Below are 19,505 nucleotides of genomic sequence, written 5' to 3'. Positions count from 1 at the left end.
CCCTCGGGGAGACAAAGGGAGGGGCGGCCACATCACCCTCGGGCCCGACCCCCCCGAGGGGGTCAGGCCACGTGGGTGATCGCGGCTGCCCAAGCCTCTAGTCATGATACTCCCGGTCCCATGTCACCGACACATACCTTCAGGGAATTTCCGCAGATGGTGAGGGCAGTGATGTTGGAGAGGATAGGCAGGGCACTACAGATGTAAAGGCCGGTGAGCCTACCGGCGCCGGCAGGAATGTAGAACGAGCTAGGGCTGCCGCCGTAGTGGTAGGAGCGGAGGCGATTGCGTTGTAGGAGAACCAATCTCGAGATCTTCACACTCCACTATGGTGAAGAACCGCTGCGTTGGTGCCCAGATGGAGACATCGCGAAGTCTGTGCAGTAGAGCACCTTGAGGACGCGGAGAACGGGCCGACAAAAGGAGACCATGCCAACGAGCAATTCGTCGGTGATGCGGATGGAGTTGAGGTGGATAGTCGTGAGGTGGGCGAAGGGCGGGGGGCGGGGAGACCCAATAGAACAATCGAGCGGAGAAGTTGATCTCGCGGAGCGTGTGGCTCTGAAGGAGCGGATTCAGATAGTGGAAGGAGAAGGTGATCCTGTCCCTCGCCGAACTGCTGCGTAGGTGGATGTAGAGGTGTTTGACAGTGGACTGCTCGGCGCCGACGAGGAAGCGCCAGACGAACTCGCCTCTCGTCAGGCTTATGTAGTGGTCGACGACAAGGAAGAAGATCTTGAGGTGCCTCGCCGACCGCTCCACCAGGCACTTGAGCTTCTCCAACTGGGTGTCGGGGGCTGAACTCGACTTGCACAGAGTGCCCCACCAACCGCCGCTGCACGGCGTCACGCCACTACGGGGAGAGCACCGACGTGTGGATGACATCGTCAAGCGGAGGAGATCAAGTATCTGCTCGTGCATTCCCGCCGGAATCCTCTCGAAGTGGTTCACTGGACATCAGAAACCTTGCACACCGTCGATGATTCTAATCCATTGCCGTACCGCCCCTGGTTGCCGACCACCTCCCGCTCCGCCACTCTCTCCCTTTTCCATCTTCTCAATGAAACTACACGTAATGAAATTGTGTGTTGTCCATTTTGCTTTCGAAGCAGAGGCCACAGGGGATTAGGCCATTTAAATGGCTGGCGACTGGAGAGGATGTGCCTTGCCAGCTACGCAAAATGGACCTGGAGCTTTGACCGGGTGATGACTGCTGGGCCCACCTGCAAGTGAAAGATAGCAAATGAGATACAAAGGTTGCGTTCGAATATTATAAGATTCACATTAAATACATGCACGTAAAATAAGAAATCTATCAGCGTATAATTAATTGACTTTTAATTACTACAAGGAAAATGCTTTACATACGACCACGAGCGTCCGACTCTCGTACAACCACGGCGACGGCATATGTGACATCCGCGAGCTGACCTATTAGGTTGTGATCCGAATCTCAATCTCATTGGGCCTTCCAAAAGCCTAGTCACAACCGTGGCTAATTACGATGTCTGGCCGGGTCCCTGGAATCAGCAACAATACTACCAACAGATTCCTCGTGTGCGTGGAAATCACCGTCTTACATGAGCTTTTAATGGATCTTCTTCATGTGCTAATTTTCAATTCTTTTCTTAGTTTCTTCTATTCATCATTACATTGTACAAGTCTGTCCAGATAATTTGTTTGTATGTTACGGCTGTGAGAGTATAAGTGGGTTTTCACATGCTATTGGAATGCTTATGGCCCTCAGTTAATTGTGCATAGCTTAATTGTTTGACATAAGCACAATCGATAATTGGTAAGCTAGTTATATGAACTGATCTTGGTGGTTATAGTATATAAAAGAGTAAAAAAAGAACTTGCTTTACCTAGTTATATGAACTGATATTGGTAACATCTACTACACTGAAAATAATACTAGAATGTTGAGATCAAGTTGACAGTTAGTGGATTCAGCATTTCAGATTGACCTAAAGCTCCGGCAGAAGCAGCGTGTGACCATGTTGACATGATATGGTGGTTTGGACTTGTACATGGGCCTATGTATATGATATGAGAGTGTTATGGGCTTGTGGCGTAGGTCCAATCTACAGCATCACTTTACGCCGTCGCCGTTTCAGTCGTACGCTAGTCGTATAACTTCATCGGATTATATAGGTCACTTATTACAAACTTGAAAATGGATATATTTGATATTTTAAAACAACTTTCATATAGAAAGTATTCACATAAAACACATCGTTTAATAGTTTGATAAGCGTGCTAGTGGAAACCAAGATAAAATCTTTATCTTCATATTGTCACAGGTAACCAACACAAACAAAATTTTAGCATAGTTTAATCCTTAAGATATTATTTAAGATATACTTTCTCAGTCTCAAAATAAACCAACCTCGTAGGTACGAGATTGGTTCATGACGGAGGGAGTATTAACAAGATACTATAATGACTTGGTAAAGTGGAAAAATATCTCGATCATGTCAACGATAACAATGACTTATGGCACCCGCAATGGTTATCTATAGGCTCTCTACAAGAGATCCATGTCAGCATATTTTTCTACTTGGAAGAGATTAAATGAAGAGAAAGAGTAAAGCTATCTACTAACTTAGAGATAGTCTATAGAGAAAAACGAGGCAATGGATGAGATAGCTATAGATACCCATGTAGACATACTATTGAGGTGGTTTACTATTAATCTAGTCTATTGCTGAGATATAAATGTTTTATAGAGAGCACCTTACTTTACCATTGCGGGTGCTCTTAGTTCATGTCCAAAATTTTTTGAAACAAATGCATGCGTTGTGTAAAAGATTTTAAAAAAAACTCGATGTTACAAACAAAATTTCAGAGCTTTTCTTGGAGTGTCCATGGCGGAGCGCATAAATTGGCTTTTTCCCGTGATATTCACGCAAGCAGAAATTTGTTAGACACATACACAAGTTGCCAATTTTGAGCATGCAGTACCACAAACCATAATCAAGAGGAGCATAACATGAGGGCATAGTAAAACTGCAGAGTTAAATTAACATAAGGGTCAAAACAGTTTGCCTTCAACAGTAATACCGTTCACACAAGTAAAGCAATTCATCGCCCCTCACAAAAAACTTAAATTAAGACATCACGGACAGGAATAAGCAAACACTGCAGCCATTCTCAAGAGGGAGGCGAAGAACATTCCAAATGCCAACGGGCTATCAGTCACAAGGACCCACTCTAGGCTCCTTTGGGATCAGACGGCAGCGAAGTCGGCGATGCAGATGGCACTCCATCATTCACACCATTGGCAGCACCTTCCTGGGACAGACCTTCAATCAATGGAAACATAAGTTTTTGAACATAATGGAAATGGAAACATAAGTTAGTCAAAATTCTGAACAATATGTAATCGATTTGGTAAAAACTAGCTAGCCTGTTGTTATGCATTGGAGAAAATGAAGTAGAACTTAACTAAGGGGTAAAACTGTCATAGATCACCTGCTGGCGATTTTCATTTCACAAAGATTCTATGGTAAAACAAAACTTATCAAGTATTTGTGAGAACTTACCAAACTAGAAATGTATAGTAAAACAAAACTTATCAAGTACTAGTACTTTCTCAAACTTTCCTGGGGAATATATGGACATAAAACAGCAAAACAGGTAAACAAAAATGGCAAATGCAAAAGTCAAAACAGGTAAACATCCAAAAAAAATTTTGTAGCTCTGCTTGCGCAAGAGATGTGCACATAAGTGTCAAAAATGCCAAATCCAAAAGTCAAGATATATAGAAGATGGTCACTATACATTCTAGACCAAAATTTGTCCAAATCTATCGAACTCTAGGAACCAAACAGCCAAGCAAGCAACTCAAATGAACGCCGTTCCGCTGAGAATTCACAACTGCATAGTTATCATGAAAAACATAGGCATTACACACATGCCACATACACACGACACACCAATCAACATGACACATCAAACACACGAATTAACCGATCAAGCCATGACATTGAACGCAAAAGCAGATATAATTGATGATATAATCTGTAGCTGCTCAACACTGACACGAGCAATTGGATCCGTACTGCAAACCAGAACATTGACAGGAAAATGTGAAGCTTGCGGAATCGCATTACCTGCGGAGAGCGCGGGTGGGAGTTTCCATGGAAGAACGCTTTCAGAAGAGTCGCGGGCCTCGTACTCCACGACCTTCCTCGCGCGCACGTCGACGCCCAAGATATGCTTCTTCAGGAAGAAGTACAGCACGTCCGGGTTCATGGGGTGGACGAACGCGTTCCTGAGTTGAGGGGCCTTCTCCGGCAGCTCGGTCGCCTTGTAGCTCTCGCTGGCCCAGATGTCGGCGAAGCTCACCGTGTACTCAGGCGCCCACTCCGCGGTCTCTGGATTAACCAGCGTGCGCATGGAGACCTCGGGAGCGGCGCCGTGGCTTGGAGAGCTCACCTCCACACACCTGAACTTGCCGTCGATCAGCTGCACGATGCGGCCGGTGGCGAGCACTCTCTCGGCGCAGTAGCCGCAGCCATCGTCATCGTCTTCGTCTTCAGATTGGAGGTCGTCCTCCTTGTCCTCCAGTGGAACGTACTTCATGTCCGGCTCATCGGCGAACGGATCGCACAAGAGGAGGCCCGCCGCGGTGTCCACCCACCAGAGCTTGCCGTCGTGACAGATGATGTCATAGAAGGTCCAGATCCAGCTCGGCAGTGGGTTGCCGACGTCCTTCTCCTCCCACTCGCCGGTCACGGACGAGAAGCAGAGCAGGGTGGCCTCGTCATCGCCGACGATGGTCTGGAGCTCGACGACCATGTAGTTCCCCCGGCCTCCTCCTGGCGCGGCGATGACACCGAGGTCGTTGTTGAAGATGAGGCGCTCCGGGTCGGGGACGTGGGAGGCGGTGGCGGCGGCGACGTCGCAGACGAAGTAGAGCGGGCGCGGGATGAGGCTGACGCGGAACGTGCGCTCGTTGCCGTCGCGGTCGGTCCAGGACCGCAGGTCGCCGGAGTCGTCGGGGGACGGTGGCGGCGGCGCGACGAGGAGGACGAGCCCCGCGGAGGGGTCGAGCGCGAGGACGAAGGGGGACTTGCACCTGGCGCAGGGGTCCACCTCGGCCGGCGAGACGCGCCGGGACACCGAGAGCACCGCGACGCGCGGCGGCGCGGCGAGGGAGAGGGCGACGTCGGCTCCCTGCGGCAGGACGGGGTCGTCGCCGCCGCCGCACACCCGCGGCTCGCAGCTCAGGATCACCCACGACGGAGGCGCCATTCGGGCTTGGTGCGAGTTGGAGAGCGGCGAGCCGGCGATCGATGAGGAGGAGTACTAGTAGAAGCTAGGGTTTGAGGAGGGGATGAGATGAGCAAATCGAATCAATGGGAAAGATTGGTGGGACGAGTTTGAATCAATCCTTGGTTTTTGTGGCGTGGCGGAGACCAGAAATGCAGAGCTGGAGCCTGGAGGATGCATGGGTGATCTTCCTTTTTTCTTTTGGCACTTGCCGTTTCGGTGTGTGCGGGGAGGGGCAGCTCGGGGAAAAGGCAGACGAGCCGCATCGACGTGAACGGAAATATTCGCCGCAAGCTCCGGACCACTGCCCGTGTCTACTACGCATATCATCACAGGTCGTAACCTCATGACACGAACATGGTGTCGTCGTCCTCCCCGTCGTCGCCTAATACTGGCTTGAACTCGACCACCATGTAGTTCCCCCCGCCTCCTGGGCCCTGGCGCGGCGATGACGCCGAGGTCATCGTTCAAGGTGGGCTCCCCCGGTAGGGGACGCGGGTGGCGGTGCCGGCGGCGACGTCCAAGACGAACTGACGAAGTAGTACTAGTACGGGACCCAGGGCATGCAGCGGCTCGTCGGAGTCCGGAGGGGATGGGGGCTTGGACGAGGACAAGCCCCGCGGAGGGGTCGAGCGCGCGAGGACGGAGCGAGACACGCGGGGACACGGTGAGCACCGACTCGCGCGGCGAGCTCGAGGGAGACGTCGGCGGCGCGCTGCATTCGTGCGTGCGTGAGCCGAGCGAGACGTGACTCGTGTAGCAACGTGAGCTTTGCTGCTGCCGGCGTGCCGAGCTAGTCGGCGTACGTGAGTCGGACGTCGCGCGCGGCAGCACCACCGCCACGCCAGCGGCCGCGCTGCTTCGACCAGCTGAACACAAATGAGCAGCGCACGAAACCTTCCGCTAGGTTTTAGGTCCACGAGCCAGTGAGAGAGATTAGGGTAAGAAAAGAAACAAAATGCCAAAAGAGATGCACGTCGTCGCATGCAACATGACGCGAACAAAATACTTTCTACTAGGCATAGCATAGCTTAACCCTTGAGATTTCTTAACAACATACTAGAACGATAATTACTTCACAATGTGAAAAAAATTGATTCACCGGATACAATAAGCACTCCAGAAAAATTCAAACAAATGCATGCCTTGGTGAACAATCTAATGATTTCGTAATCTGTGTTTAGGAGCGTTTAGTATTTTTTTAAAAAAAAACAGAACAATTTAATCCCTTTTCGTCAAGATGTAGATTGAATTTATGGCTTGCAATTTTTTTTCTAAACTACTACACGGGAACCCGCCTTGATGGGGATCAAAAAGAAGAGCAGCAAATGGAGACCAGGTGTGCAGGCAGGGCAACTTGACAAGTACTGTGTGATTTTCACTCAAAGTTGATTCCAGGTTCCAACTTTGAGGATGCAGCAGCAGAAACAATAATCAAGAGGAGCATAAAAAAAGGCAAATTAAACCTGCAAAGTTAATTTAATTATCCAGGCATGCGATCAACATACTACTCGAGTACTAGCGCAATAAGTGCAACAGTACTATCCGACATAAGCACAACAAATCATGAAAAGGAATAGCAGCATTCTACAGTCATTCTCAAGAGGCAGGCGAAGAGAACTCCAAAATGCCAACATTTGAAAGATCCAATGCAAAATGCCTACATCCAACTGGTTATCACACGCACAGGTAGCTTCTTCACTTGAGCTTTGTGGTTCCCTGGACGAAACAAGAACAACCCACTCTAGGATCCATTGGGATCAGATGGCGGGGAAGCCAGTGACGCAGATCTCACACCACTCGAATTATTGGCAGCACCCTCCTTAGACAAACCTTCAATCAAAGAAAACACAAGTTTGTCAAATACTAACGAACATGCATGTTTGAGTGACAGGAAGTGGTACTAATAATCTTGCCCTAAAAGTGCATTTGCATGGTTTGATAAAAACTAGACAAATTTCTGTTATTATAGGATAAAATGAAGAGGAAGCGATAACTGATAGAACAACTTGATTTGAGTGACAGGAATTGAAGTGGTAATAATCTTGCCCTAAAAAGTGCTATATGGTTGTCAATATTCACATATATGAATAAGAGAATATGAAGAGCAAGAGGAAATAATAATCTGAGACTGCAGCAAGAAGTTGGTGCAAATGTTAGGAATAACAACATACAGCAAAATAAACTACTAGCAGTAACGTTTAAGTGATGAATGAAAAAGAAAACATGAATTGATGTTTGTAGATGTATCCATCTTCAATACAATGTGTACAATTGTGTATATTGTTCTCAATGATAGGTCTTTGTGTCTTAACACCTTATTAGTACATTCAGAAAAATTCAGGGCAACATAAATGTTCTTTACATGAACAAAAATGAATGTATTGCAATTTCAGCGTATGGATGCAAGATGTGTAATTATACATGACACATATCACACGGTTCATGCAGTCACTTTCAGTAGATAGTGGGTATGAATTAAGCAGCAGAACTGAACTTTTTATCATACTGAGTAATGCATATTTATGTGCAAATTAATGTTTGTGAAAACGAACACCATAAATAAAGTTCTAGACATTGTCAAAATTTAATGAATTTCAGGAACCATCAAGATCAACATATGAATGGCCAAATAGATATGCAAGAAACTCAAATGAACACCAATCAACATGGAACACTGAACACAAAAACTAACTAATCAAACCATGAGATTATAAACGCGCGCAAAACGGACAAAATAGCTAGAACATACTGCTAGTAGTATAAAATTCATCAATACTGTCACTACACGACCAATAGGAGCAATACTTTGAAACCGCAGTACCATGTCCCGTTCTAATTAGCAGATTCGAGAACATTGACAAGACGAGCACTAGTAATATCAAGGAAGTGTCGAGCGCACAGAACAATTACCTGCGGAGAGCGCGGGCGGGAGCTCCATTGGAAGAAGGCCGTAAGAAAACACACGGGCGTTCTCCGGCACGGTCATCTTGTGTGTCTCGTACTCCAGGACCTCCTTCGCGCGCAGGTCGACGCCGACGAGCTGGTCCTTCACGAAGAAGTACACCATGTCGGGGTTCTTGGGGTGGACGAGCGCGAGCACCGGGGCCTTCTCCGGCAGCCCAGCCGCCTTGTAGCTCTCGCTGGCCCAGATGTCGGCGAAGCTCACGGCGTACTCAAGCGTCCACACCTTGGTCCCTGGATCAACCAGCGTGTGCATGGTGACCTTGGTAGTAGCACCGTCGCTTGCAGGAGCCCATGTCCACGCACCTGAACTTGCCGTCGCTCAGCTGCACGTAGCGGCGGGAGGCAAGCGCTCTCTCGGCGCAGTAGCCGCAGCCGCGGCAGTCTCCATTGTGTTCTGGCGGGAGGTCGACCCTGGGGAGCGGGACGTACTCCATGTGCGGCTCGTCGACGAATGGGTCGCAGAAGAGGAGGCCCGCCGCGGTGTCCACCCAGCAGAGCTTGCCGGCGTGGGAAACGACGTCGAAGAATCTCCAGATCCAGCGCGGCAGGGGGTTGTTGACGCGCTTCTTCTCCCACAGGCCGGTCTCGGACGAGAAGCGGAGGAGGGTGGCCTCGTCGCCGCTAACGATGAACTGGAACTCGACGACCATGTAGCTCCCCCGGCCTCCTCCTGGCGCGGCGATGACGCCGAGGTCGTTGTTGAAGATGAGGCGCTCCGGGTCGGGGACGTGGGAGGCGGTGGCGGCGGCGACGTCGCAGACGAAGTAGAGCGGGCGCGGGATGAGGCTGACACGGAACGTGCGCTCGTTGCCGTCGCGGTCTGTCCAGGACCGCAGGTCGCCGGAGTCGTCGGGGGACGGTGGCGGCGGCGCGACGAGGAGGACGAGCCCCGCGGAGGGGTCGAGCGCGAGGACGAAGGGGGACTTGCACCTGGCGCAGGGGTCCACCTCGGCCGGCGAGACGCGCCGGGACACCGAGAGCACCGCGACACGCGGCGGCGCGGCGAGGGAGAGGGCGACGTCGGCGCCCTGCGGCAGGACGGTGTCGTCGCCGCACACCCGCGGCTCGCAGCTCAGGATCACCCACGACGGAGGCGCCATTCGGGCCCGGTGCGAGTTCGAGAGCGGCGATCGATGAGGAGTACTAGTAGAAGCTAGGGTTTGAGACAAGCAAATCGAATCAATGGGAAAGATTGGTGGGACGAGTTTGAATCAATCCTTGGGTTTTGTCGCGTGGTGGAGACCAGAAACGCAGAGCTGGAGGATGGGTGATCTTAAATTTACCCTTTTTCTTTTGACAGTTGCCGTTTCGGTGTGTGCGGGGAGGGGCAGGTCGGGGAAAAGGCAGACGAGCCGCATCGACGTGAACGGAAATATTCGCCGCAAGCGCCGGACCTGCCCGTGTCTAGTCTACTACGCAGTCTACGTTGCCGCGACGCGATGCAACCGATCGATGTCTGGTGCGTGGTAGCGTTGGGGAGCGTGGACCGGTGAGCTCGTGAGGATCGAGGAGCGAGACGCCCCCCGCGCCGAGAATTGCACGAAACCCATCCGCCGGGGCGGGGAGCTAACGCGGGGGAAAGTGTGGTGCATGCGTTGCTCATATTGCGAGTTCGTTCTATCGTGTGCACGCGCGACGTGCCACGTACTCACTTGCTTTGGTTCTGCCTTGCCCCTTGCTCACTTTTTTTTGAGAATTTTGCCTTGTTCACTTGAGCTTGGTTCTGCATTGCCTTGCTCACGGGGCGCGCGACGTGTCACGTGAGCTGCTTCCTGCGACCAAGTCGGCCGTCGCAGCAGCCATCCTTCACCCTCGCGAGTCGCACCCGCCCCGAAGCCCAGCAGAACACAAGGGCTGCCATTTTTAGCATTTTAGGCCTGTTTAGATCCTTGTCAAAATTTTACACCATGTCACATCGAATATTTGTACATATATGTGGAGTCTTAGATATAGAAAAAAATAATTACACAGATTGCGCGTAAATTGCGAGATGAATCTTTCAAGCCTAATTACACCATGATTAGACAATGTAGTGCTATAGTAAACATTTGATAATGATGGGTTAGGCTCTGTTCGTTTGTTTGGGTTGGAAACCCATCCCTCCGGCACGGAAAACGAAGCAGTTCATTAGTGCGTGATTAATTAATTGTTTGCTAATTTTTTTTCAAAAAGGATCAATATGATTTTTTTAAGCAACTTTCGTATATAAACTTTTTCCAAAATATGCACCGTTTAGCAGTTTGAAAAGCGTGCGCGTGAAAAACGAGGAGGGGGAGTTGGGAACCTTGAAATAAGAATTAGGCTTAATAAATTCATCTCGCGATTTACAGACGGATTTGTATTATTGAACTACGTTTAATATTTTAAATGTGTAATCCGTATATCCGATGTGACACGCCAAAACTTTACACCCCTCATCTAAACACAGCCTTAGCATCATAGGTCATAACTGCATGACACGAACAAAATTGTTGCTGCTGGAATAGGTGTTTAGATCCAGGAATGTAAAGTTTGATGTGTCGCATGGGATGTTTGGGCACTAATAGAAAAACTAATTACAGAATCCGTCAGTAAACCGCGAGACGAATTTATTAAGCTTAATTAATCCGTCACTAGTAAATGTTTACTGTAGCACCACATTGTTAAATCATAGAGCAATTAGTAGGGATGACAATGGGTCGGGTCAGGCACGGGTAGAGCAAAACCATGCCTGACCTGATGCCCAACATTGCCCGCCCAAACCCTACCCACAAGAGTTAGTGGGCAAAACTTCGTGCACGTACCCATGCCCAGCGGGCGCGGGTATATCCGGCGGGTACCCAATGGATCTCATATGAATAATAACTTGAAAGATATAATTTAACAAAGATAAATAAAATCAATAATTACCAAATTATCGGTTATCAACAATAATTTAAATTACATCACAACTTAGTATTTGTTAGCATCACAAATGAACCGAGATAAATGGTATAATATTTAAGAAATGAGTCAAAATTAGCTAATACATATGTATCGCGTCGGGCATGGGTTACCCATGGGTAAAAAATGAAACCCGCCTATTGCCCATAACGTCTTCGGGTCTCGAGCGGGAGTGCCCATGGGTAAAAAGTCACACCCACACCCGTGCCCATCGGGTCGGGTATCCACGGATACCCGGACCCATGGGTAAAATTGCCATCCCTAGCAATTAGGCTTAAAAGGTTCGTCTCGCAAATTAGTCGTAATCTGTGTAATTAATTATTTTTTTAGGTTATATTTAATACTTTATATAGGTGTATCATAAAAATTTTGGGTGGGATCTAAACACCCCCTAGCATAGTTTAAGCTTTTAAGACTTCTAGCAAAAGATACTATAAGGACTTTGTAATGTGAAAAAAAAAAGTGTCAGAACCGCTCCAATAAAAGAAACAAACAGATACCTGCCTTGTGTTAAATAAAACAAACAGCATGTAGGGGACAAACTCTTGTTTTCATATTCTATGTTTTGCAGGGTTCTACTTCTCAGAAGAACTAGATGAAACTCCGTACGGTGCTGCAGGAGTTTATTATGATATTAGAAGAAATAATAGTTACACTTGTATAACTTTTAACTCTAATCAACTATTTAAAAAAAGCTATAAATAATTAAGATGGTGAGGTTTAAAGCAATTTAAATCATATAGTATTGGTCGTTGAAAAGTAAAACAAAGGTGGTTTGATATTGCTCGGGACATGAGATACTTTCAGTACGTAGTATTCTAAGATTAATCTTTACATATAGATAAATGATGGAAGTGTCTAGTAAATTGAAATTGCATTTGCTCAAAAGGAATCGGTGGGTCTACTGCATATATATGCATTTAGATTAAACCAATATAAAACCAATCATTTGCCATATTGAACAAATAACCTCTTAAATGGCGTTGGCTCTGTTCAGTTACATGCATGTGATTATTGAATAATCTGGAAGAATTAAGAGAGATTTAGGAGGAGAATAAATGGCATTAACCATGGTCCATTGCCTCTAATCATAAACGCACTGCTCAATATCTCACCCGTACATGCATGCGTTACATGCATTACAAATTAACACATGCATAAACGAATTGCTCAACATCTCGCTCGAGGACCTTCACATCCAACGATTCATATGCGATCTCATCCACCAATCAAACGGCTGAGAATTAACGATGACGTGGAACACTGAGATTTCAGTTTTAGGTCTTAACTTTATAGGAAGAAAGGATTTATCTTTTTTTAATGTAGAGTTAATTGAATGGCTCACGCGGATTACGCGGCTATTTTTTCTCACATAATAGCATATGTATTTTCACATATTATTATGAAATATATTAAAATACCAAAATAGTTTTAAATTATGTACTAACTGGACCAAACTAACCAATATGTAATATTTATATTGTATTGTGTATAGGTGATAGTTATTAATTATTTTTTAATTCCAAATTTCAGTTATTTATAAATTCTATTCCTATATAAACGTTAGACTCACTTTCTCAACTTCTCATCTCTCGTTTTTCACGCGTATGCTTCACGAAATACTAAACGATGTGTTTTTTTAAAAAAATAGAAAAATATTTTGAAAAATCATATTAATCTGCATTAAGTAGAATTTATACTTAAGTTTGTGTGCACGTGTGTTCCCTTATAGTACCATCACGACAGCGATGTGTCTATGGTGACTTCATAAATCTAAAGTATTTGTTGGTCCAGTCTTCGAGAATGCTCATAGGGATAGAATTTGCGAGCGTGCCTTCATCGAGGTGAGTGTAAGTGTATTGTGAGTATCTGCATTGTACTATGGCCCTGTTTGGGAGATTAGCCCAGGGCTAATTTTGAGAGCTAATGTTTAGTCATGAATTGGTAGGCTAAACATTAGCCTAGGGTGATATGTTTGAATCTATGGGCTAATTCAAGGCTAAAAGGTGGAGAGAGTAGAAAGAGAGGAGAGAGAATGAGAGAGAGCTGTTTTTTTATGGTCCCCACACAAAATTAGCCCCATTAGCACCCCTTGGAGGGGCTAATGTTTTGAGGGGGGCTAATTCACATTAGCTTAAAATTAGCCCACCTGTTTGGATCCGTAAGGGCTAATTTGAGGCTAAAATGTGAGGGCTAAACATTAGCCCATCGAATCAAACAAGGCCTATGTATTTTAAAATAACAAATTCTAACTCATCAACCCATTATTTCCCTTTTTTTTCGGACAAACCATCATTAATTCGTTACAAAGCAATACGTAGTAGTAGTACTAAAATAACAAAAGATTGAGGTGCTTTGCTTATTCTACAGGTAGGTGAGCGAAATCATTCGACTTGCAGCTTGGCGATCCCGCGGGCTGCGTTCCTGGCCTCCCGCCGCCGCCTCCGCTCCGCGACCTCCCCTTGGTGGCTGTTGTAGCAGGCCATGGAGCAGTGTGAGGAGTGCTGGATTCCGATATGGCGGCGGCAGTGCGCGCAGCCGCCCGGCGGCCTCGTCAGTATCGGCAGTAGCTCGTAGTACTCCCCGCGCTCGTCCTCGCCCTCGTGCACCGGGTCGCCGAGGACGCTCTCCAGGTAAGGGAGCCACCAATCGGAGCCCGTCGACCGCACGCAGCGCCGCCCGCCGCCCTCCTCGATTCGGAGGACGGAGTCGGGGACCGGGTCGTCGTCGCCGTTCCGGTGGTGGTCGTAGTGGTGGTGGCAGGAGGCGGCGCAGAAGGCGACCTGGCAGCTCGCGCAGTAGGCGTCCCTGGGGAGCCGCGTGGCGTAGTCGTGCGAGACGATGGCGTCGGCGATGACGCGCGGGAACATCCTGTGCCCCTCCGCGTCGCGGTTTTGGAAGGTTGGCCGGCCGGTGGCGGCGTCGACGGTGACCGGCACGACAATGTGGTGGTGCCCCGGCCACAGGTGATGCGAGGAGCAGCAGTGGGAGCAGAAGGCGCGGGCGCAGCTGACGCAGTACCGGTCCCTCCGGCAAGTCTGCGTCAGGTCCTCCAACGGCAGCCGCTGCTTGGCGAAGTACATCTTGCTGTCCTGCACCCACGACAGCGGCATCGGCGGCGACATCTCCAGTAATACAAGGCTTTTTTTTTTTTTTGGAGTCCTGCGAGTCTGCAGCGATTGAGAAAGAGAGCGGAGGGGACTGAATTTATCCATGCTCCACACGACACAGCTTCCGACTCTGAATTCTGAAACGTATGCCTCGCTCCGATTCGGCTTCTAAGGTCATGCCCTCGTTTAGTTAAAATTTTTTCTTCAAACTTCTAACTTTTCTATCACATCAAAACTTTTCTACACACACAAACTTCTAACTTTTTCGTCACATCATTCCAATTTCAACTAAACTTCTAATTTTGACGTGAACTTCCAATGTTTAGTTCACAAAATTTTACACATGTCACATCGAATGTTTTGATACATGCATAGAATAATAAATATTGAAAAAAATAACTAATTACACAGATTACGTGTAAATTGCGAGACAAATCTTTTAAGTCTAAGTGCGCATGATTTGGCAATATAGTGCTACAGTAAATATTTACTAATGATGGATTAATTAGGTTTAATAATAAATAAAAAATATACGGGACTCTCGCGTCGCCCCTCCCCTTGGGCGACACGGGAGGCAACGCCCCCGCCGGCGCACGTTTCCCCACCCCCCCTCCTCCACCTCGCCGCCGTCCGAGCAGCCGCCGGCAAAGCCGCGCGGCGCAAGGACGGCGGCGGCGGGGCTTCGTCTTCGCGCCACGCTCGGGTAGAGGGGGATTGCCCGGGGCGGCAAAAATCGTCCAGATCCGTGCCTCCCGGCCGGATCTGGCGTGGAGACAATTGGCGGCGGTGGGGCCGAGCGGTCGTCCTGGCGGCGGCGGTTGAAGGTGTGGCGACGGTGGTCGGAGGTGGGGCGGCGACGGAGGTGACCTCCAGATCCGCCTGGATCTGGTGGGGTGGTGGCCGGCGACGGCGTCCACTGGTGGGGGCGTCGGCGGCGGCGCCTGGTGGTGGCGGCGGCGGTGTGCGGCCGGACGATGGCCGACCTGGCTGGCGATGGCGATTGTCAACGGCGGCGGCGGTGGCTCGATGGCGACTGCCGACGGCGGCGGTGGCAGCAGCTGGCGGCGGCAGTTGCTGGAGATGGCGACAGCCGACAGCGGCGGCGCAGCTGCTGTCGGCGATGGTGGCTGGCGACGGCGGCAGCGGCTGGATGGCGACTGCCGATGACGGCGGCGACAGCAGCAGCTGGCGGCTGCGCTGGCTGGCAATGGTGACTTGTGATGGCGGTGGGTGGAGGCACGGTAGTGACCGTGGCTGCGGAGGGAGGAGGCACGGTGTTGGCGACCGTGCCTGAGGTGGGAGGAGGCAAGGCGGCCTTGGGCGGCTAGCCAAGGGCGTGGTAGACGGCTGCATTTGACCGGCGTGGCGGCGTTTGGAGGAGAGGTCGGAGTCCGGCTTGGTGTACAGAGGCACAGCCGATGGCAGCGGAGGCCGGCTCAATGTGAGAGGCGCGGGCGGCGGAGATGGAGGCCGGCTTGGCGCGAGAGGCGCGGCCGATGAAGGGAGGCCGACTGGCGCGAGAGGCGCGTCCGGTGGAGAAGGCCGGCTTGGCGCGAGAGGCGCGACCGGCGGTGGAAGAGGCGACCTCGGTGCGTGGTGGACTTGTTGGTTGGTGTGGTGCGGTCTTCGGCGCACAAAGGCTGGCCGACGGGGGGCGTCGGTGCAAGGGCCCCACATGTCGGCAGAGTTTGAGTGGTGGGCGAGCATCGGTGCGTCAACCGTCGATTCGCAGGTGGTGAGCGGCGGGTGAAAACCCAGCTCGGCCTTGGCCGGACCGACAACGATGGTTAATTCCCCCTTCTGAGGGCGTTGCCGTGCTGTCTCACCCCTCAAGTGTGGTTGCCGGGCGAAAGCCCAGTCTTGGCTCTCAGCCTGACGGACGGCGGCGACTGTTTTTCCGTCGCTTCTCTTCTTGAAGACGTCGTTTTGGCACCCCCTTGCTGTAGGGCGATCTCGTCTGTGTTCCGTTGTTGGTCTAGCGACAGCTGGTCATGCTTAGCGGCAGCCGGTCCGGTGCTAACCTTCTCCGGTCGTGTGTATTGGCGCTGTCGGTGTGTGGGTTGGTGGTTTTTATTTTCCTTTTTTTTAGTTACGACCCTCTAAGGTTGTAATCTTGTAATTTTTTCCTGCTCTATCAATAGAATTTCGCACCGTCTTGTGCGAGTCGTTCAAAAAAAATAGGTTTAATAAATTCGTCTCGCGGTTTACAGGCGGATTCTGTAATTTGTTTTGTTATTAGATTACGTTTAATACTTTAAATGTGTGTCCATATATCGGATGTGACACGCTAAAACTTTACACCCTTCGATCTAAACACACCCTAAACTTCGAAATTAATCTGCCTGAAAAGACTAGTGCATATTAATAGCCCGAGAGTTTAAAAGAAAAAAGAATGGGAACCTATACAGGCTTGTCATGCAGCTGATATTATGAGTCAAAATTTTATTACTCTAATAACTCAACAGGAAACTCCTTTTGGCATGCATTCCAATCAAGACGACAATAGCAATATCTTAAATGAACCTATTGCTCATATCCCTCTACCTGCAGGTATTAGATGTTACAGTGATGCTTCATGGAAAGACAATAAAGTGAATGAATTTAGTAGAAAAGTACTGTATCGGATTTGAACCACTGACTCACGTCTTACCGCGGCATTACTCTACCACTAAGTAAAAAAAGCCCTTTATCGGATTTGAACCGATGACTTATGCCTTACCATGGCATTACTCTACCACTGAGTTAAAAGGGCTTCTTATTCAATTCCAAAATTAGCCACTTTCATTTCCCATTATAGGTCTACTCCATAATGTACATTATATCTGTATATATCGAGATATATAAGTCTATTCATGGTCAGGTTCAAAAAAATCTTAAGAAAATCAAGAAAAATAGGAAAATCTTTCATATTCTCTCTTATCACTTGCACAAAGTATAGGGTTTTTTATCTTTAGGCTATTGACTTTTCACATGCTCAGAACGGTCTGAAAAATTAGGGACTTTTTTCTTCTATTGGCTGATCTTATCATGAAAACTTTCTCCATTTATGTTTTATTTCCTCTAATTGGGTGGGGTATAAACGAATTCGCGCCCTTCATATACCCATATGGCTGGGTATTAATTTTCAGTGATATACTTCTTGTCTGTTTTGGTGAGAGGTTGAAACAATTTTTAACAGGCATCCCTTGGAAAAACCTTCGAGTTCAAAACTTTGCAATTTTTCTTAAGCGGATTTGTTGAAGCGATTTTCAGCAGGTACCTCTTCTCTTAGAAATATCTTAGAAATAGGGTACTTGAATATTCTCAAGGGATTCTGATTGGTGCATTTTGAACAAACTGTAGTGGAGTTTTATCACCAATTTTCTTGTAAAAGGCGGGCAGTAGAATTTATACTGCTCCTGGTTCAGGGTTTTCCGTTTCCGAAAACTAGCAAAAAAGGAGGGTTCTGGAACCCTTAAGGTTCGATGGTATATGGATATGGAAAATCCAACATGCCCCATCCTAATAGGAAAAGGAAGGGAACAGATACCCAATATGATTATTGGGAAGAACTTTTGGTAATGGTCTCGGGCCTATATGCTCTTTTTTGTGTGTTCTTAGTTCTATTCATCTTCTTTGATTCTTTTAAACAAGAATCTAATAAACTAGAATTGAGTGGAAAAGAAGAGAAGAAAAAGTTAAACGGAGAGAATCGACTAAGCAGAGACATTCAGAATCTTCTTTACATCAAGTAAATCCTTCGGCTCCTATGTGCCTTTTTCTTTAAGTTATTTATTGTTTCTCTCAAGCCATAGGGAAAGTGTCTATGATAAATAAAAAAAACATCTCACTCTTTCTCTATGGCCCAGATTTCATGATAAGTGGGGGAAGATGTTTTCTTCCCCAAATTCTTTGTTCAATTCTGAACAAAAAAGAAAGTAAAGGAAAGGCCCGCGATCGAAGTACCAACCGCTAACTGTGAGGAACCTTCTCTGTTTCATTAACTAAGAGGGAATTAGCATCTTTCTCGAATGGCTACCCTTGACAAAGGGTAGCGTTGGTATCAGAATTTACATGTAGCGGGTATAGTTTAGTGGTAAAAGTGTGATTCGTTCTATTAATAACTGAATTTGAAATGATATACTTAAGGCGTCCTTAAGGTTTTTTATATTCCGATGAAAACTTTAGTTCTTAGAAAGGATTTACTCCTTTTTCTCTCAATAGCATATTGAGGAAGAATATGCATTTTCGCGATTTGTACCCAAAGACTAATTGAAATTGCATCCAAAAAACAAATAGGATTTGGATTATGAGTACAGAGTCGCGAAGCATAATTTTGCATTGGATTAAGGATTCCAATTTTTTAAATATGAGTAAAGGATCTATGGATGAAGATACAAAAAAATTTATTTCCAATCGTAACTAAATCTTCTTTTGTTAAAAAAGGAAATGGAAGCCAAATAGCTAAAAAACGGTAGTTTTGGTTTACTAGAACCATCAGCATATTGTTTCAGCTCGGTGGAAACCCAATTCTTTTCCTCAGGATCTCTTAAATGAAATTAGGGAACGAAGTAATTAGATTAGATAGATTTAGGCAAATTTCTATCTCCTACTCTTTAGGGATCATCTAGAAAGCAGAGAGCCTTGGTTCCATTCAGACAAAAAAGCTGACTTAGATGTTAAGTGGTGAGAATACCCATAAAGGAGCCGAATGAAATCAAAATTTCATGTTCGGTTTTGAATTAGAGACGTTAATAATAATCAACCAACGTCGACTATAACCCCTAGCCTTCCAAGCTAACGATGCGGGTTCGATTCCCGCTACCCGCTCCATTCTGTATAAAATAACTATTCTATTTGTCTAGACATGGTAGAGGCCTGTATTCAACCTTTTTCGTCCACCGGTTTCCAGCGCTCCAGAGCGGAGTAGAGCAGTTTGGTAGCTCACGAGGCTCATAACCTTGAGGTCACGGGTTCGATTCCCGTCTCCGCACTTAGCAGTCTGTATAAAATAACTATTCTATTTGTCTAGACATGGTAGAGGGCTGGGTGGTTGGGCGGTATCCAACCCTTTTTATTCATTAGTTCCCGACCCTATAAGGCCAAATTGAGCAGGTTGCGAAGTAACTTGCTACCACAAGAGGAACTCTCAAGGCCCCCTCCCTACCTTGCAGAAAAGAAAAAATAAATGAAAGAAAGGCACAGTCTATCTCCCTTCCCTTTAAAAGCTGTTTGCTGGTTGTTTGTTTC

General features: G+C 47.6%; 2 protein-coding genes and 2 non-coding genes across 4 annotated transcripts; 1 reads left to right on the top strand and 3 right to left on the bottom strand.

The window, feature by feature from the left end:
* Positions 1 to 2,995: 2,995 nt before the first annotated feature.
* Positions 2,996 to 5,372, bottom strand: LOC4326371 (uncharacterized). Its single transcript, XM_015781598.3, has 2 exons — positions 4,116 to 5,372; positions 2,996 to 3,305 (listed from the first exon to the last, which is right to left on the bottom strand). The coding sequence occupies exons 1-2, from the start codon at positions 5,257 to 5,259 to the stop codon at positions 3,214 to 3,216; spliced, it is 1,236 nt and encodes a 411-aa protein (XP_015637084.1). The 5' UTR covers positions 5,260 to 5,372; the 3' UTR covers positions 2,996 to 3,213.
* Positions 5,373 to 6,888: 1,516 nt separating this feature from the next.
* On the bottom strand, positions 6,889 to 9,413 carry LOC107277056 (uncharacterized). Its single transcript, XM_026022555.2, is given in 3 exon segments — positions 6,889 to 7,110; positions 8,191 to 8,481; positions 8,483 to 9,413. Coding segments are annotated over 3 exon segments (1,242 nt in total). The 5' UTR covers positions 9,345 to 9,413; the 3' UTR covers positions 6,889 to 7,021.
* A 7,543-nt stretch (positions 9,414 to 16,956) lies between these two features.
* TRNAT-GGU (transfer RNA threonine (anticodon GGU)) lies at positions 16,957 to 17,028 on the bottom strand. The gene has a single exon. It is a non-coding gene; the product is annotated as a tRNA-Thr (tRNA).
* Positions 17,029 to 19,175: 2,147 nt separating this feature from the next.
* TRNAM-CAU (transfer RNA methionine (anticodon CAU)) lies at positions 19,176 to 19,249 on the top strand. Its single transcript has one exon. It is a non-coding gene; the product is annotated as a tRNA-Met (tRNA).
* Positions 19,250 to 19,505: the final 256 nt, after the last annotated feature.

This window comes from Oryza sativa, chromosome 1 (genome assembly GCF_034140825.1).
Source record: "Oryza sativa Japonica Group chromosome 1, ASM3414082v1".
In the NCBI taxonomy this organism is placed as follows: Eukaryota; Viridiplantae; Streptophyta; class Magnoliopsida; order Poales; family Poaceae; genus Oryza; species Oryza sativa.
The sequence above is the reverse complement of the archived record's forward strand: the minus strand, read 5'-3'. Positions and strand labels throughout refer to the sequence as shown.